At 41.5% G+C, this 19,808-nt stretch overlaps 1 protein-coding gene across 8 annotated transcripts in view; it reads right to left on the reverse strand.

Moving 5' to 3' along the window:
- The window catches only part of Fggy (FGGY carbohydrate kinase domain containing), a 409,436-nt gene that overhangs the window by 9,091 nt on the left and 380,537 nt on the right, over nucleotides 1-19,808 (reverse strand). The window contains exon 17 of one of the 8 annotated variants that reach the window (XR_003850117.1): nucleotides 3,537-3,640. The exons of 6 other annotated variants lie outside the window; for them this stretch is intronic. Coding sequence is in view for 1 of the 2 variants with exons in the window: in XM_029565257.1 (XP_029421117.1) it covers nucleotides 3,629-3,640 (12 nt within the window). In the remaining variant the exon portion in view is untranslated. Of the gene's footprint in view, nucleotides 1-3,536; nucleotides 3,641-19,808 lie in introns of those variants that run through there. One more of the 8 variants, XM_029565257.1, reaches the window with a different exon arrangement.

Genomic DNA, 19,808 nt, shown 5'->3' on the forward strand with positions numbered 1-19,808 from the left:
GCATGGTGCCTACCAATGACAGCTGATCAGATAAGAACTTTGCTACATCTCCAGCCCATCTTCTCTGTGCTCTCCAACTACCTCAAAGGAACAGGAAGAAAAATTAATATGTTGGGAGGAACTGAACGAGGAAGAATAAAGTATCTTGTTATGTGTGGCAGACCCCAGCTGGAGAAACTGGGAAATGTCTCACATTTCCTTTTACATATTCCTTGACTGAGTTTCTAAATTTTGGTTGGGTATCATAACTTAAAGGGATCTTAAAACTTGATTTATATAGGTCATTTTTACTTACTTAAGAAAGCTCACTACCTATCATGATTCTTAAGCAGGGCAGGAAAATGTGCTCTACTCCACAATGGAATGGGGCAGTGAGCATAGAAACCAAAGCTGGTTTTCCATCTGTCTCAGGAATTTTGTGAAGTGAGGTTGGGTGGCATGATGTGCACCTGCAGTCCCACCTACCTGGGAGCTGAGGGAGGGCTCGCTGGAGCCCAGGAGTTGGAAGCTAACCTGGAAACACAGGTAGAACCCGTTTCAAAGGAAAAAAAGAAAAGAAAAAGAAAAGAAAGGAAGGAAGGAAAAGAGGAATTGTGTGAAGTGCTCTATACAATTTTTGTTTCTTTCACACAACTTACTAAACATAAATTACATATTCAAACTAACTTTACTTTTATTTGGGGGGTTGTGTTTTGAGACAGGGTCTTCCTGTAGTCCCAGCTGGCCTGGAACTTGCTATACAGACCATCCCAAGCTGGCTTCCATCTCACAGTGATCTGTCTGCCTCTGCAAATTTTATAAAGATCCAATGAAAATATATTAAAGTGTTAACAAATTCAAGAGAATGGGTGATTTTTGTCTAATCAAATTATTTTGTTTGCTTTTTTTGTTTTGTTTTGTTTAAGAAAGGGTCTCCCTATAGCCCCAGCTGGCCTGGAACTGCTATATAGACCAGGCTGGCCTTGATCTCACAGAGATCTGCCTTCCTTTTCCTCCTGAGTGCTGTGATTAAAGGCATGCACCTGACTTATTCAAATTATCTTGTATGTTTAAAATTTTGTCACAGTGGTATATATTGATTTTATTGTTATTGGGAAATTACAAATATACTGCATTAAATGACTTGGGCACATCTTCTCTTGGAAGGCAGGGCTCCTGATGGGCACCTGACAGTGTACAGAATGCCCAGAGCATCAGTGCTGTTTTCACAAACAGCACTGCTGAGATTCCTAATTTCTCCAAATAATTACCACAGAAATGAACCCACATGAACCCTCTGGCTGTGGTAAATCTGAAAATCATCACAGTACAACAATATGAATTAATTATGGAAATGCTGACACATGCTAAATATAGTTACCCCACAATATATTTCTGTTCAAAGAGGTTTATTTGAAGTTGGAAGCTAAATTCCTACTTTCTGTCAGCATGCAGAGGCCGAACAATCTCAATTTGCAGCACGCTACCCTCTTTGTTTGAGAGTCTAGACAGTACAATGAATAGAGTGACTTTTCTTTTTCCTTTTTGCCCACACAATGAAAGCTTTATAAAAACAAAAATATTTTGTAAAATAGCATTTTAATCACTTCTTTTCTCTCTCTCTCTAAGGCAGAGCTATAAATAAACCATGAAAGTTCACATTTGATTGTCAGTTTTGAACGCAAGTGCAAGGCTACTGTAGGAAAAAATGGGGTCCCTGTAGCCAGTCATGAAAGGCCTCATTCATGACTTGACCCTTCCCTGGTGTGTCAAGGCCACCCTACCAGTCAGCACTCTGCTCACCACTTCTCTGGAGGCAGCACTGGCAGTGGCCAAGCCACTGGGTGGGCAGGGGAAGCACCCAGCTGTTGTGCACTGGGGAAGGGAGGCTACTGGCAGGGGGCTCTTCAGTGCTTGAGTGGCACACATACTCATGTTAGAAACTCAGAGAGCAGGACACTGGGATCTTCCTCCCTACTTTAGAGAACCATGGCCTTAATATTTGGGATAGACCGCCAGGTAGTCTAGATCTAGGTAATGAGATTCTGCTCCACACAAACAGACAAATAAGAAATCATCAAAAAAAAATCTTAAAATCATTAAAAATGCACTAGGCCATAGAGTGAACCTGTAGATATCACACAATGTTACCACGAGGCACCACAAGCAAACATATTTCAAGATATTTTTGTTTCAGGTCTGTTATCTGTTTTACAGAACGACCTACAAGCACAGCATAATGTGCTATGCTTTTAAACAGATTTTTTTCACACACTGAGATGCATGTGCAAAGTGTTCATCACTGATGCGATATATAATCTAAAAAGACTGGCGTGTATAGCCTCAGCAGCCAACTACTATTGAGGAGTTCAATCCACTGGTTCCACTCACTTTACATACATGACCTTTCAATTCCTCGAAATATTCAAACCATACAAATACCATCCGTCTCCACTTTTATGAATGATATGACTGAACACAGAGAGAGAGTATAAGTAATATGCCCCAAGTTATATAGCCAGTTTGAATAAAGCCCAGAATTCAAGCTCACTTCTGACTCTAGGCTGTTGTTTGGCCTCATACTCTACCCCAAATCTACCATTCTTCCTGTAAACAGAAACACCTGCTCTTTGAGTCTCCTAGACTTGAGTTCAGATCCACCTCTGCTTATTAGCTGTGTGATCACTGTGTGTATGTGAGTTGATGTGTGTGTGTGTGTGTGTGTATGTGTGACAAGCATCAATATACTGTACCTTTTCCTAGAGATGCTGACACATACTCCTGAAATATGTGAATCTGCCTTCTTGAGAAACTCTGACTCATTTTACTGGAACAGCAAGTTCATGTGCTAATGTGTGGGCTGAGGCACATGACCCCTCCATAGAAAAACAGAAAATAGGCCACTGTGTTTTTCCTCCATCAAGTATTAAGAGATAGCTCGCTGTTCTTTTATTTATTTTGTTTTCTTCTTTCTAATACAGCCATCTTTTGGCTTGCACCTGGCATTCTGCAACCTCTATGCACTGAAAACAACAGCGACAACTGAGAAGAAGGAAGAGATGAGACAAGAGAGTGGGAGATGTCCTCGTCATTGACCATGATGCGAAGACCGCATCCCATTTGTCACCCTAAACACTTTCTGTCATTAACATTTATACATGTCACTTAGATGGTTGATTACATGAGTGCTCACATCCATAAAAACTCATCAAACTATACAGTTAGCATGTGTATTTCATTTTATATACACTACACCTCAATTTTAAAATGGTAAAAAGGAAATACTCTGTATAGGTAAGTGTGTCATAGATTTACGTTTTAATTTTCAATTATAGAAAGTCTACTAAATGGAAACAAAAAGTTGAGAAGCCTAGTTTTCAAACTGTGACTAAAATATACTTCTATTCCATTATTCCCTTGGTCATAAGAGGGGAAACATGGAGCCTGTGTAATTCTATTAGAAATGGGGCACTTAGTAGAAATACTGTATATTAAAAATGGGCTTAGGTTAAACTGGGTTCTGCTGCTTACCAGATATGCAAGCCAAACTTCCGCATTCCCATGTACAAAATGGGAATAGTAACATCTCAGAATGTTGTTAAATGGTCTTATCCAACTCGGCCCCTCACTCCTCACTGGTCTCTTGACTTCACTTTGGTCTCTGTTCAGTGGTCAGGGTCAGTCAGGATAATTTTTCATAGAGGAGAAAAAAAAAACGCAGCTTGGTAATTAAAACAATAACCCTAATGGCTTACCAGTGTTTGTGATTGAACTTTGCTACTGATAAGCTGTGTGATCACGGTCAGGCAAATTCCTTATTTTCCTTATGGATGGTTCCTCATCTGAAAAGGAGGTTAGTGACAGCATGTGTCTCCCAGGATTTCCAGGGCGATCATGAGTGGTATGAAGGAGGTGCTCAGAATAGCACCAGTACTTGGTAAGCACTCCATAACCCTTACATATTTTTCTTCCCGCTAGTGGGCATGATCCATGTGGCCAGAGCTGTTCTTTGAGTCATTTACTACACTAAAAACTGGTTGACTGGACTATGCAATCAATCATTCGTTGAATGAATCGAATAGGGTAAATTTGTTGCTGTGTTGTTTTTACCATGACACTTCTGACACCAAATGTGTGGGATTTTTTCAACATCCATCATCTCTCTAATTTCCAGACATCAAAATGTGTCACACAAATCAATTCCAGCACTAACCACCCAGAATAAGAGGCATGAGTCCCACAAGACTGCCCCCACTTCATTTGCAAGCCCTAAGCCTCTCCATACTTCTGACTGATAGACTATAAATTGTGGGCTCCCCAATTTGCTAGAATGGACTCACAGAACTCAGGGAAATTTCACTTACTATTAGTAGTTTGTTAGATGGTCACATGCAGAAGGAGCTGCAGAAGGAGAGGATTGTAGTGCTGGTCCATGCTGTTCCCAGGCATGGCACCAGCCATCACCTCCATGTGGTCACTGAACAAGAACCTATCTGAACCCATCATTTAGGGGTTTAATTACACAGGCATGACAGATCAAACCATCAGCCACTCCTTATCTGGGAAAGTCAGGAGCCAGGCTGACAGTTCTAGCTTTCTGATCATGCTGTCACCTTCCTGGCCACCCATTCCCATTCTGTATGATCTCCAGTCTTCCAGTCATTATCTGCTCACTAGCATGCTCTCGAAACATCACTCTGGAAACTACAAACATTCAAGGAGTCTGCTTTTTAGGAATTAAAGTTTTCTTATGTTCCAGGAGCCAGGGGCAATGAGCATACATAATACATCACAACCTCTTTCCCACCTGAAACCTGTTTTGAGCACCCATAGTTTTCTGATGATTAGACTTCATAGGTTACAGAGACCTTTAAGATGGACTTGTGTCTCTGTCTACAGCCTCATAATGTGACCTATTCTCTGAGGCTGCCATTATGAAACACTAGCTTTCTTGCTGATGAATATGCCAAAATTGCTCCTGCCCAGTGTCCTGCCTCTCTTGGGAATGTTGTCTGTCTCTCATTTTCCTATGATTTAGAATGTCTTCAAATAGATTTTCTAAAAGGCTGACCTTGGCTACCCTTAGCTGAAGCAGTGCACTTCTAAACAACAGCTGTCACAGCATCTCATTTTCTTATCTTCATAATACTCCTTGCATATCATGTCATCTGATACTTCATTGTTAATTTATGGGCTTACTGTCTACTTCCTTTCCTGAGGCCCTTACTTCTGCTTTACCCTCCTGAATCTAAGTCTCAGGAAAGCAGAATTCGTGGCATTGTTTTTCATTGATGTACCCCTAACTTTTAGTAGAACATTAAAAGTCAGTTGAAAGAATAAATTTATTGAATGTATATTTTAAACCTTTAAATTATTTTATGTATATGAATGTTTTGTCTGCATATATGTAAGTGCATGATATGTATGCAGAGGCCAGAAGAACTGGCCTCTAGGTGGTTGTGAGTCATCTATGGATGGTTGTGAGTGCTAGGAACTGAACCTGGGTCCTCTGCAAGAGAAGCCAGTGCTCTTAACCATGAACCATCCCTCCAGTCCCTTGAATATATATGCAATGCAATGTACTGTATATCTGTATTTCGCCTCATTCTATCTTCACATTCAGTGGGGAAAGCCTTTTGTAAATTTAAATATGGAAACATAGGCACAGAGAGGTCCAGTGATTTGCCTAAACTACTTACTTCATCACAGCTTATCTTCATGTGGTGGATTTGGGGTCTTATAAAACACTAAAAGTTTGCTTTCTCCACTATCAAAGACAAATTCAATCATGGCCACTATAGTGTGCTTACATGGGAGGGAAGGCTGATTAATTGATGTACAGAAAGACTGTTCATATTATTTTATGAAACAAACAAAATTACTACCAGCTGCATGAACCTGAGCAAGACCTTTACCCTTCCTGGGAACCACCTTATCAGTAGAACAAAGGCACTGAATTAAATTCCTCTGAAGTCTTTGCCAGCTCTGCAATCAGTTTGTTGTGGGAGACAGGCTTGAGCCTAGGGTGAAAGTCTAGGGTGAAAGCCTAGGGTCGGGCCATTGCCTCGGGCCATACAGCAGGCCTGAGGCAACAGCCCAACCCCTGGAGCCACAAGGAAGGCCTTGTGACATTTTGCTCCCATTGGCAGATCATGAGACTGATGCCTAGAGCTCACCACTCCCTAATCACCACCCTTGGAATCCAAAATTGCAACACTTAGATTTTGCAACAGTCAGGGTCATGTGGTTTCCAGGAATCCAGGCCCTGTAATATGAAACCCATTATGTTAATGAGGCATCCTACCTGCTATTCTGTGATAGGATGTTAAGTCTGTTATGCTAATAGGATGCTAAGTCTGTTATGCTAAGAAGGTGTCCTACTTGCTGTACTGTGAAAGGACACTAAACCTGTTATGCTAATGAGGTATCCCTACTTGCTGTGCTGTGATTGGACCACTACCCCTATATAAGCTTGCGCTTTCCTGCAATAAAGCAGACCTGTGTCACTGAACCTAGTCTCCTGTGTCTGAATGCAGGTCTGCTGACACAGTCTCCTCACCAGCCCCAGGGTCTGGGACTGGGCAGAAGTAGCGAGGACAGGAGGCAGCACAAGGTGAGCAGAAGAGCGGCCTCAGCACCAGATGAGCAGAAGAGCGGCCTCAGCCCAGGGCCAGCAGAGGAGCAGCCTCGACACCCGTGAGAACAAAGGAGCGGCACCCATGAGAATGGAGGAGCTGCCGCCACTGGCAGTGACCGCAGTTTGTTCCATGTACAGTTTTTTTTTTTTTTTAATTAACTCTCAGTTGACTAGTTACTCTTGACTCCAGTGACACAAATTGTGAGGTTTTTCTAGAGCCACTCTAACCATACATCTACTGTTTTCTCCAACAATGTAGTTTCATTCTTGTGAAAGTAAGCGTGTGCCAATGTGGTGCAGGGGAGCAGCTCTACCTTTTTCAAGAGATTTTGAGGTAGAGTCCTGATATATTACCAGACTGCTAGGACAGCATCTAAATATGAATACCAACCAAGTGTTCACTATATTTATATGAATTTGACTCATTTCTTATGGAATTTCTGAAGGCTTCTTACCCAAAAAATCAAAAGGGTTACAGACTCCAAAAATGCAAGCAGAAATTTAACAAGTCACCTATTGTTTACTGGAATTGAAAAAGGGCCTCTGAGAAGACATAAAGTGCTGCAGTGAGCTGTAATAAAAATAACAATACCCATGTCAATAATAACAATGGTAATAATGATGGCAGCTAGTATTTCATTAGGTGCTTATTATAGCTAGTACTGTGTTAAATGGTCACTTACTTTATTCCTCCAATTGAAAGATGAAGAAGCATACAGTTCTGAAATCTATTCTCAGCCTCTCATTGTGCAACAAGGACACTGGATAGACCACAGTCTCAAATCGAGGCTCTGCCATTAACAGTCCTAGTCCTATTTAATTTCTTCCTATTAATAATGGAAATTGGAATACCTATTTCATGGGTTGGTGTGGGCCTAACTGCCTTAAAGTATTGCTCACAATCATAACAGCATTTACCCATCAATTGAAATGAACTTTTCGAGAAAGTTTATTAAAAAGGTTAGAGTTGCCAAGTATGAATGTTTCCAGGGTGGTCTAGGGAAAGTGCTGCCTATCAATATTCTTATGGTTCCTCATCATTTGCCAACTAGTGAGAAAGCCTCCTTATCTGAGACTTATTTCACGTTATAGAGACACAATGATACACACCTCCCCTGCATTACCACTGTCACTGCTAGGCTTTTGATTATAGACCTAAGCCAAGTAAAGCTCAGGCTCCTGACACAGCCTTCCATCCATCATTATGAAGAGGTCACAATCTGTTTACAAGACCATATGATGCTATAGGCTTGTGATTTTGAAAGATTTCCAACTCCAACATTTTCACAGCTACACATTGAAAATTAACTACTGGGTTTTTTATACTTACATACATTCCATATGCAAATTGTCACTTGTCTGACCTTAACTGCCCTGCAGTCCAATTCTCTCTGTGCTTTCACTCTACCAAATGCCATTCTCTATGCATGGAAATTTCCAGAATCTTGATCCCTTCCTTTCCTTTTACTTCATAGTCTCCTTTCTTTTGCAGCTACCTTAAGAGTCCATCATATGGTCATTCATAATATACCAGTCCATATTCTGTCAAGTGCATTTGCTAATAAGAATCTCTTAATTATCAAATTCAATGGATTACCACAATCTGTAAAAAGCTATTTTCCCAAGATAGGCTTCATTTATGGCTTTCAGGATGAAATTTTGCCTAGTATAGATCAGACCAATGGGAGATTGAAATATCTTGAAAAGCTCACAGGCAAATTTATACTGTCTGCTTCCAAGTTAATTCCTATTAGAGAAGGCATCCAAGTAGCACATCAGAAACCATGGTTATCAGGAAAAAACAAAATATGTGCTACCACTATCACACAGGTGGGCACATCTTGCTTAGCAGGATTGGTTTTGTAGTTCATAAGGTTCACAGCTGGGTAGGACCATTAATGTCTTTTCTCCCCCAGCTGCCAGCATTCCACCTTTTGGCACCTGGAAAGTTAGCAGGGAGGAAGTTTTCAGATATGTTTCGGTTGCTTTCTCTATATCTTACAACTTAAATATGTGGTATTTTCAGTCTTATCCTCTGGTTCTGGTAGGCAACCCAGAGGACTGACAGGATCTTGTGATGTTTGAGGGCATCTGATTGGATCTGAGGCTCACTCCACAGGAGGGAATCTGTGCCAGGTTCTGTAAGCCCAGTAAACAACCCATGCCTGGGGAGGCTATCATAAGCTCTGAGGACTCACTACTATTGTCTAACTAAATTAACATATCGTCAAACTGCCTTCTAAATACATATGCTTATCCTCACAGACAAAGCTACTCTTGGCACTAATTAGAGAAGCCTCTCTTTATACTGAAAAACAGTGAGTGAAAAGACTAGACTCATGGCTGTCTAAGATATCAGAAACTAAGTGATAGTGGAGGGCTCAACACTAAACAAGACATTCATATCACCTCCTCTAAGGCTCAGGAAACATTTCAGAAGAGGAATAATGTAAGAGCTGGAAGACAGGGAGAGAGACTGCAAAACGTCATCCTCTGGGCATGACGGGGTCATTGCAATCATGAGCTCACAGCAGTGGTGGTTACTTGCACGAGGCCTGCGCAAGACTGACCCTTCCAACAATCAGTCATGGAAGTGGGAAAGGCTCATGGGGTTGAGCACTTACTCCTGAACTATTGAATATTAAAAGATTCTGGAGGAGGGGAGTCACTGTCTTCAGTTGTGTACATGCTACTGACCCTTGTCACACTCAGTGGGTCACAAAACAAAATAAATAGAGAGAAATATGAGAAAGAGGTTTGTAGGGAAAAAGGGGGGTAGACAGGAGTGGGAGGGGGATAAGGAGAGGTGGGGGATGAGGATAATCAGTATGCATTATATACATATATGTAATTGTCAAAGAACAGGTTTAATTAATAAAAGCTTTTACAGTGTGATGGATTTAACAAAATGAACACTGACTAAACTGCTCAGGGTGCTGGGTCAGCAGGTCAGTTGCTCTATGCTGAGGTAGATGAATAACCAAATTATCTAGGATATACTTTATCCATCTATCTATCCCTCATGCTCTATGAAGTTTCCATGTTTTGGATCACCACCTCTTCTGAGCTAGAGCTATGTTGAAGGCATTGGAGCCTGGACATCTGGCCTAGCCTTAGAATTCCTCTGGCTAAGCCAGAGTTCATACCAAACCAATCTTAGGATGAAAAAGACAAAGAAAGAAATTGAATGTTGACCCAGGGTTGAGTGAGGGGCAAGGAAGAGAAGGACTGAAAGGAAAGCGGGAGCTAGTAGGAGAGGAACAAATGCAGGTGAGGTGGAGGAGGAAATGGGAAAGGACCCCGAGTCCAGGCTAAACCAGTGTTCTGTCCTTTCACATTGGTGTGCAATCTGTGTTCATCAGTACCCCTGGTTTTCTTCTAGTTTACCATTTAGCACACAGTAGGATAGATGTCCTCTTTACTTGCATATTTCTTCCACTGGGCTATGAGAGGTTGAGGGTATTTATTTTATCTACATTCCCCAAAATTGATATAAATAATTCAATAATGTCATGAGTGCATTTTGAGAGAATGAATGAATGATTAAATGAATTCATAAATTAATAAAAAAAACAGGCCAGGCAATTTACTAACTGGGAAATTTACTAACTTGGGCAATTTACTAACTGCTTTGTGCTTCAACTTATCTTTAAAATCAAGAATAAGACTTGGCAGAGTGTGGGTCCTTGGACAGCACTCCTATATTAAATTACACCCATTCAGGGCTCAGGAACCATTTCGGAAGAGTGGGCAGAAAGATTGTAAGAGCTAGGGGAGGAGTGTATGACCATATGAAAACAGAGTCTTACAGTTTCCTGGGACCCTGCTCATATGAATCTACAGCAGTGGTGTCAGCATGCACAAGGCCCAGGCAAACTCAAGCAGACAAAAACCCAGCACAGAACTGTGGAAATGGGCAGCAGGCCCCAATCTTAATCGAATAACTATTGGCAGTTGATTACTATTAGGTGAGGGAAAGGTGATCTTCTGTAACGGACGGACTCTAGGTAGACTGACTAGACTCCAGGAGATGAACTTGCACTGAGGGATGTCTGGGTACACTAACTTGACTCAATAGGCCTTAACATAAATGACAGAATGCATGAAATCCAGTGTGTGGGGGGGTGGGTTATGGGAGGGTGTCTATGGGGAAGGGAGTATAAAGGTGATTAAGATGTTTTATATGAACTACACAAAAATTCAATAAAAACATACATAAAATAAAATAAAATAGAAATAAGAGGCTTCAGAGTGCCTAGCCTTAAATGTGTAATCTGTATCATAACCTGCTCCCCAAGGCTCAGGAGTTGGGGGAGGAAAGATCCTAAGAGCCAGAGGTCTTGGATGACTACAGGGAAGCAGTGTTTTCCAGACAGCAGAGCAGTTGCACGTATGAACTCACCGTGATTGTGACAGCATGCACAAGACCTGCTCAGGCTCAAGGCAGACAAAATCCCAGCACGGAAGAGGGACAGAGGTAGGCACAAACTCCTAGCCCTACATGAGGACCTATTGGCAATTGATAGCTGCTGGGAGGAAAGAGTCAGTTTTCATAAAGGGTGTGACCCCTGGCAGGTCAACCACAATTCAGGGCAAATCCCACACCTAAGAGTATTTGGGCAACACATATGGGAGTTGATGGGGTAAACAAAGAAAGAATATGAAACAGGGTGAGTAGGGAAGCGGAGATAGATCTGGGAGGAGTTGGGGGAGGCGGGGCTATGATAAAAACACATTGTGTGAATTTCTCAAAGAATTAATAAAAATATTTTTTAAGTAGAGATAATATAAATGTCCAGAAAGCTGTTAAAGTAAAATAAAAATTACAATGGACACTATTAAAATTGGTAATGGTTAAAATGTGCTATTTTTATTGCAGTTGTTATATCCATCTTATCCTCAGCACTACACAGGATATTGTAATGTTCTTTGAAGTGTTGCTATTTAAAGCTGGCACTTCCTAATCTTATGTAATGTGCTGCCTGGGCAGGGCTGTGGTTTAAAAAATGTATAGTTGGACTCATTCAACACAGAACACTGGCTGATTCCTCTGGTTCATGAGGGGAAGGAAGATGAACAAGAATAGGAAGAAAAGGGTTGTAGACAACGAAAACTGTAGGTTCTTCTGGACTGGAAACGTGGAGTTTACTTGGGGGTTGCACTTCCAGCCCTTTTACATAAAGCAAAGACAGCAACAATGTCAGCTGTGTTTACGAATCTGCGCTTGCTTTGGCTTTCACAAGACAGGGAGTTCAATCTGCTTCCCTCCAGATACAATATTATAGACAAGCACACATTGTGCTGGAAAGCAACTGATGTGGAAATCAGGAGGCTCCTGGCCCGTATTAATCTTAGTAGGGACTCTGTTATTTGATTAAGTTGCTTTCTTTCTTTTGATTCCAGTTTCTTTTTCATAATATGAAGTTTGAGTCAGATAATGTTGGCTTTACTATTCAGTTAATAGATACTGCACATCTCTTTGCACCATGGATATATCATGCAGCCAGAAAGCTCTAGTCCCTACCCTCATATAGCTTCATTTAATAAGGAACCACAGGTCCTATCAGAGAGGATAAGAGGGAGTCAAATCTGGTATAGGGGCACATGGGAACTTCTTTATTTTTATTTTATGTGGTTGAACATTTTTCCTACATGTATGTGTACCATGTGGGTGTCTGATGCCCATGGAGGCCAGAAGAGGGCATTGGATCCATCCCTGGAACTAGAATTACAGAAGCTTATGAGCTACATGTGGGTTCTCTGCAAAAGCAGTATGTACTCCTAAGTGCTGAGCCACCAGGCCTTCAGGGAACTTCTTAAAAACTGAAAACCAATTGGTCAGGTAAAGAAAGTTGATGAGGTGGGTTCCAGGCTGACAATTAGGGAAGAGGGTAGCTCAAAGCTCCAAGTCAAGACTGCACAGCACATTCAAAGGACTGAAAGACATTCACAATGGTTGGAGAAGGTGAAACGAAGAGAAAGCATATGAAGAGATGAGACTACAAATGAAGGCAAGTTACATGTTGGGTGGCCTTGTCAATCATGTTCAAATGTCACAATGGCAAAGTCAAGGGGAAAATCCTGGACATATTAAGCACAAGCAATCTTGCTCATATTTGACCTGATATGTACAGTACATAAGAATGGAGGCAAGGACACCTTAAAAGAGGCCCTTGAAGCACTCCAGGTAAGATGTGAGGGTGGCTTATGTTGATCAATTCAAACTCAGAAACTATAAAGGCAAAAAAAAAATTTTTTTTGGTGGGGTGATGGTGGTTTCTAAGGAACTGTAATTCTGAAGATATGTTTGAATTGATGTTTCAAGGAAGGCAGAGCAAGAAAGAGCTTATCTGGGCTTTAAATGTAGAGGGAAAAAAAGGCTACCTGTTGAATAAAATGTACAGAAAAGGCATATATACTTGGTGAAACACACACAAGAGAAGAACCCTAGAGCCTCTCGATATGCATCTTGTGTCTCTGGGTAGCTGTTCTGGTCTCGGTGGAGGTGATCAAAGTTCACATTCTAGGCAGTAGCTTGAGATATGTATAAGTCCTATTCTCTTAACGGGGTCTAATTCTATTTTTGAAAACTGTCCAAATTGTTTACATCATGATTTTCCTTTTGTTTATATATTTAGGTTAAGGTAGTGTTAATCAGGTTCTCTAAAAGAACAGAATTGATAAAATGAATCTCTTTCTCTATGTAGGTAGATGATAGAAGATAGATAGATAGATAGATAGATAGATAGATAGATAGATTGATAGATGGATAGATGGATAGATGGATAGATGGATAGATGGATAGATGGATAGATGGATAGATAGGCAGGTAGATAGATAGATTGCCTTACAGGATAGAATCCAAGTAGTTCAACAATGGCTGTACCACACTGGAAAGGCTAAGACTCCATCCACAAAGCTGGATGACTCAACAGTCCCAATCTGGTGCTGCAGGCCTGAAGGATTCCTGGAGATCTGCTGGTCTCCAGCCTAGGTTGGAATTCTAAGAAGTTAGTTCTAATATTGACAAAGAAATGTCATAGTAGCAAGATAGATAAGCTTGCCAGTGAGAGAAAAGTGAGAGAGAAGGCAAGCAGGAAAAAAGCGAAAGCTCCCTCTTCCATGTCCTTTTATATGGGCCATCAGAAGATGCTGCCCACATTTTGGGTGGATCCTCCAGCTTCAAATAATCTGATCAGGAAAGTCTGTCACATTTCTCTTAATTCTAGATCCAGTCAAATGTCAAGTTGACAGCCAAGATTAGCCACCACAAGTCTACCCCTTGTCAACCTGACACCCAATTGCATCTCCTTATGTCAAGCTTAATTTCAAATGAAAACAGTAGCAAGGCCACAATTCTGCCTAACAGGATTTAACTATCCCATGTACAAGCACAAATGCACTAGATATTTTAGAATAGGTGGTAAGGTCCTTGAGGAATGCTTAGTCTTTCAGTACCTCATAACCATGATATGATAATACAGATTTACAACATTTAACACTTACCTCAAATATATGAGTTTTAAAAAATGAAACAAAACACAAATATCTGCTTAATATATGTCTATATGCACATGCATGTTCAAAACAAAATAGGACAGGAATACTCATGTCAATTATAATCCTTGTTTTGGCAACTGGTCACGTGGCCTTAGCCGATATTTATAACTACCTTCCTCTGCTAGTCTCCATTTCTTCTACCCTCAGTGAGTGCCTCAGCAGGTCTTGGCTCTTGCCCTGGAGGATGACCCACACCTTCATCCTAGAAGCATCTAGGCCTTTTGTTATCTTACCTATATTGGTTTGCTGCAGTTTCCCATTGACCTTAATCCCAGGACATATTAACACCAAAAGACGCCCTAAAGAATCTCCTTCCTCTAGACATAATCTTCCTTATCTCCACTGTGGAGAACGAGTTCGCTTCTCCCTAGTAGTCTGGATCTATCACCTCTCCTAATACTGTTATTTCTTTCTTAGCCTGTTGACTTAAGGGCATCAGAATGACAAAGTGGCCAGGGGAAGTCTTAGTTTCCAGTTCAGTGGAATGTTTGTTGCTGCTTGGCAGAAGCACTCCCCTCTTTCGAACCATAACTTCTAGGCCAGCAGAGCTCAAAGTCAGTCATGGGTACATGAAGCAAAAATTTTCCTAGTGGGTCACTAGGGGTGATAGTGAGTGGAGCCATTCCCATTTCCACCCCTTGATTCCTGGACTGTGAATCCTGGCTGTAGAAAATACCAGACACTGATTTAAAGTATATACTGCCTTCTGGAGGACCTATCTCAGCCCTCCAGGCCATTGTCACCTAATTGGCACTGTAAACTGTGTCTTTAAAAGGTCATTCCACCATTTGATCAAGCCAGCCAATTCAGGATGATGGGGAATATGGCAAGTCCAGTGAATTCCATGACGATGGGCCCACGGCTGCACTTCTTTGGCTGTGGTGGGTTCCCTGGTCAGAAGTGATGCTGTGTGGAATACTATGATGATGGATAAGGTATTCTGTAAGTTCCTGGTTGGTAGTTTTGGCAGAAGCATTATGTGCAGGAAAGGCAAACTCATAACCAGAATGGATATCTATTCCTGTAAGGACAAAACACTGTCCCCTCCACCATGGAAGTTGTCCAATGTAGTCAACCTGTCCCTAGGTTGCCGGCTGGTCACCCTAGGGAATAGTACCATACCGGGGGCTCACTGTTGGTCTCTACTATTGGCAGATCTGACACTCAGCAGCAGCTGTAGCCAGATCAGTCTTGGTGAGTCTATGCTGTTGAGCCCATATGTAACCTCCATCTCCGCTACCATGGCCAATTTGTTCATGGGCCCACTGAGTGATGACAGGGATAGCTAGAGAAAGAGGCTGACTATCCACAGAATGGGTCATCTGATCTACTTGATTATTGAACTCATCCTCTGCTGAAATCACCTTTGGATGAACATTTACATGAGACACAAGTATCTTCATATTCTTTGCCAATTTGGGAAGATCTGTGTACTTCTTCCCCAAATGTCTTTTTCTAGTCATGCTTCTTCCAAGTCCCTGACCATCCAGCTAAACCATTTGCTACAGCCCACGAGCCAGTATATAATCACATGTCCGGTCATTTCTCCTTCCAAGCAGAATGCATGACCATGTGCACTGCCTGAAGTTCTGTGCACTGTGCAGACTTTCCTTCACCAGTGTCCTTCAGGGTTTTCCCAGAAATTGCCTGTAATGCTACAGCTGTCCACTTCTGAGTGGTGCCTGCATAGCATGCGATCCATCCACAAACTAAGCCCTAGTCTTCTCTTCCTCAGTCAACCCATTATAGGTCACATCCCATGAAGCCATAGGTGCATGCTTCAGTATAGGAGGCATTGGAACAGTAGCAGGAGTAGGAACCACAGTCATTTGGACTTCTTTATGTAACTTTCTGGTGCCCTCAGGCTCGGGCCCAATCACATATCCATTTGATAATGGAGTGTTGCTGTGCATGTCATACTTTATGGTCAGGTAACACCCAGCTCATGATGGGCAGGGCATGTCGCATTGTAACTTGATGGCCCATTGTCAAATGTTCAGTTTCTACTAAGGCCCAATAGCAGGCTAAGAGCTGTCTCTCAAAGAGAGAATCATTGTCTCCAGATGAAGCTAGAGCCTTACTCCAAAATCTCAATGGCCTCCACTGTGATTCACCTATGAGGGCCTGCCAGACTCCCAACAGCATCTCTCTCTCTGCTACTGACACCTCAAGCACCATTGGGTCTCCTGGATCATATGTAGCAGAGCAGCCTGCACAGCAGCCTGGACCTCGTGAAGAGCCCTTTCCTGTTCCAGGCCCCAGTTAAAGTTAGCTACCTTCCAAGTTTCTTGGTAGAGGGCCATAGTAACATATCGAGGTAAGGAATGTGGGGAGCAACTGTGGAATTAAAGCAAGAAGGATTCAAGAGGCATGAAATGTAGTGTAGAATGGTGCTCTGAGAGGCTCATGTGGAGGGGAAGACAGTGGGTTCTCAATATCCTTAAGGTCTAGCAGGACAGATAAAGCAAACATGGTACCATCTGTAGATAATGCCACATGCTAGCGGCATGCCAGTTTTGTAGATAAATGTGAAGATGCTGAGTCTGGATTGCAACATATTTAGATTAAGGTGCCTGTGAGCCCTGTGAAAGAAAGATATCAGAAAGAACTCCTGCGTCTTGGACTGAATTTCCTGAAAGGCTGACCAATTGATTAGCACTCTGGGTGGAGAGTCTGGAATGTTGCAGATCCAACAGCCTATTTAAAAATTATCTGGGGACATCTTTAACCCCATAAATAGCCACACCTTGCCTACCTCTGTTTCTGAATTAACATTCTTGTGACTAATAAAATGTATTAACTTAGTAGACAACCAGGTCCCACCAATTAAAAAGCTAAGAATGTCATCAGATAGCATCTGAGACCTATAGTAGAAAACCCCTGCTTTGCTATGACCTGCCTACTGAATGTATCCACCAATGCATTTGAAAAGTGTCTTGATTTATGACTTTTCTTTGTTCAGTAAACTATAAAAACGTAACTGCTACCACACTGGAACATGGAATTTGGGGTGACCTGAGTCTGTGTTCTCAGACCATGATCACTCATATTTGGCTTCAGAATAAACTATCTCTTATCCCCTTTGAGGTGAGAGTTATGCTTTTGTGTCGACAGCCCTTTCAGTGAAGATGTTTAATGGCTAGCTAGAGAATGACTGGCACATAAATGTAAATGTACCTTCGAAGTGGGTAATAGTAGAAAATCCCCATATAATACTGAGCAGCAAAGAACAGAGAGAAGCACTGAAGCAGGAGAACAATTAAGAAAGCCTTCCACCAATGGAAGACTGTTCAGATGAAGTGACTGTAAAAGGCAGTGGCGTGAGGGACAGACAGAAAGAAGAGATTCTATTTTTAAAATGGAGAGTTTGTAAGAATGTGGTTCAGCAGAAATAATTCAAGATGCATAAGTGACTTAAAATTTTCTAATGACTACCTTTTAAAAAAGTTAAAAGTTTAGTGAATTTAATATATTTTATTTAATCCATCATAGCCCAAAAGACTATAATTTCTACAAGCAATCAATACAAAATTACTGATGAGATATTTCATACCTTTTTATTCATAGTAAATATTTGAAATCTGGCATGTATTTTACATATTTTGATTTGAACTAGCCATATTTCAAAGACTCGATGATGAAATTTGACTAGTGGCTACTTACTGGATGGCACAGGCCAGAGGTGCATTTAAATGCTGATGAGCAGGCATTAGTATTGAAGGAAAGGTTAGCTCTAAGGAATGAGAGGGGTAATGGACTGAGTGGAATGTGTAAGGCATCCGCAGACAAAGGAACATTTGATCATATATGAAAGAAAAAAATGGCTGTGAGTATTACTAAGTAAATGGGGGGGAAGAAAAATAAATGTTATATGTTTTTTCATGTGGATTCCCTCACTGCCTCTAACATATATGATTTGAAAACAGAAGGGGAACTATTCAGGAGGAGTAAGAGGTCTGCAGGAAGGAGAGAAGTGTCAGAAAAGACAACAGGGGAGTGAATATGACCAAAGTACAATGACACATATACACAGATATATGAAAGCATTTTAACAAAACTTATTATTTTGTATGACAACTGAAAAAGAAAAAACTAGTAAAACTGTGAGGTGCTGACAACTGGCTGTACTATAAGAAAACCCCATTTGTAGAATTTCTCAGATGGATAGCCCCACTGTGGCTGTTTTCCAGCCAGTAACTGAATGGCACTGAATGAGCACTGAGAAGTGATGGGTACAGTACATGGAGGGGTAGAAGAAAGTTGGGAGCTTGGATGGCAGCTGTCTTAGTCCATTTTGTGCCACTGTAACAATACCACTGAGCAGGTGTTTAGTAATCGCAGGAGTTTATTTGGCTTACAGTTCTAAAGTTTGGGAGACCCAATGTTGAGAGGATATAACTGACAAGGGCTTTTTGCTACATCATCACATTTCAGAGGGTGAAGAAGCAAGAAAGCAAGTGTGACAAGAAAGAGGGAAAGGGATGAGGCTCATCAGGACCCACTTCCAAAATAATTCATGCCTGTGATAATGCCACTAGCCAATTTATGAGGGCTCTCCCTAATCACATATTAAAAGTCTTAACTTTCATCACTGTGGCATCAGAGTGCAACACATGCACTTTTGAGAGACATATTCAAACCCCAGCATTGGGTGTTTTTCTAATGGACTTTCACTGAGAAGTAGTTAGTGGTTGAAAAAAAAAAAGATCATTGGAAAAGGAGGGAAAAAGATCATTTATGAGAGGAAAGATGGGGACGGAAGTTAAATGGTTTAATGGAAAAACACTATGGAAAAGGGGAAATTAAGCTGGTATGGTATATTGTTCAGATTCTTGTCAAGAAATCAATATGACTGAAGTAAGCTTAATAAATCACTTCTTTTAAAAACTGGATTTGGGCCAATGAGATGACTCAGTGGGTAAAGGCACTTGCTGCCAAATTTGACAACTGAGTTCGAACCCTCGGACCCATGTGGTGGAAGGAAAGAACTGATTACTGCAAGTTGTCTTCTGACTTCCACATATGTGCTGAGACACACATGTACTCATACACATACACACACAAATAAATTGTAAAAAAAATTAAGCAAAAAAATTGAATTAGGAAAATAAATAGACACTTGTCAACCAGCAACAGTGGGCAACCATTTGCTACCTCTTAACCTGACAGAGCGAAGGGAAAGGGACCAGGTTATCCTCATGCAGAGAGAATGGTATGCAGAAGGCCACCTCTGTAAGAACTAGAAGGATGGTCAATGGATGCGGGTGACGTGCGACAACAGTTGGAGGAACGCTGGGCAGAATGAATACCCCCATTCTACCTTCTAGTGTTCTGGTGCCTTCCAATAACCAAATGCAAGTGGACACCATGGCAAAGCAAGACTGACTGCTGATCATTCCTATATAATGGCAGAAGTCAGTTTTATGACAGTCTTGGTTCTATCATCCAAGACTGGGGTTAAGTAAGGTTAAGAGTGATATGGGGCCGGGCGTGGTGGCACACGCCTTTAGTCCCACCACTTGGGAGGCAGAGGCAGGCAGATCTCTGTGAGTTCGAGGCCAGCCTGGTCCACATAGTGAGTTCCAGGACAGCTGGGGCTACAGGGAGACCCTGTCTCAAGAAGACCAAAAAA

Source organism: Nannospalax galili, unplaced genomic scaffold (assembly GCF_000622305.1).
Source record: "Nannospalax galili isolate Female #2095 unplaced genomic scaffold, S.galili_v1.0 scaffold718, whole genome shotgun sequence".
NCBI lineage: Eukaryota > Metazoa > Chordata > Mammalia > Rodentia > Spalacidae > Nannospalax > Nannospalax galili.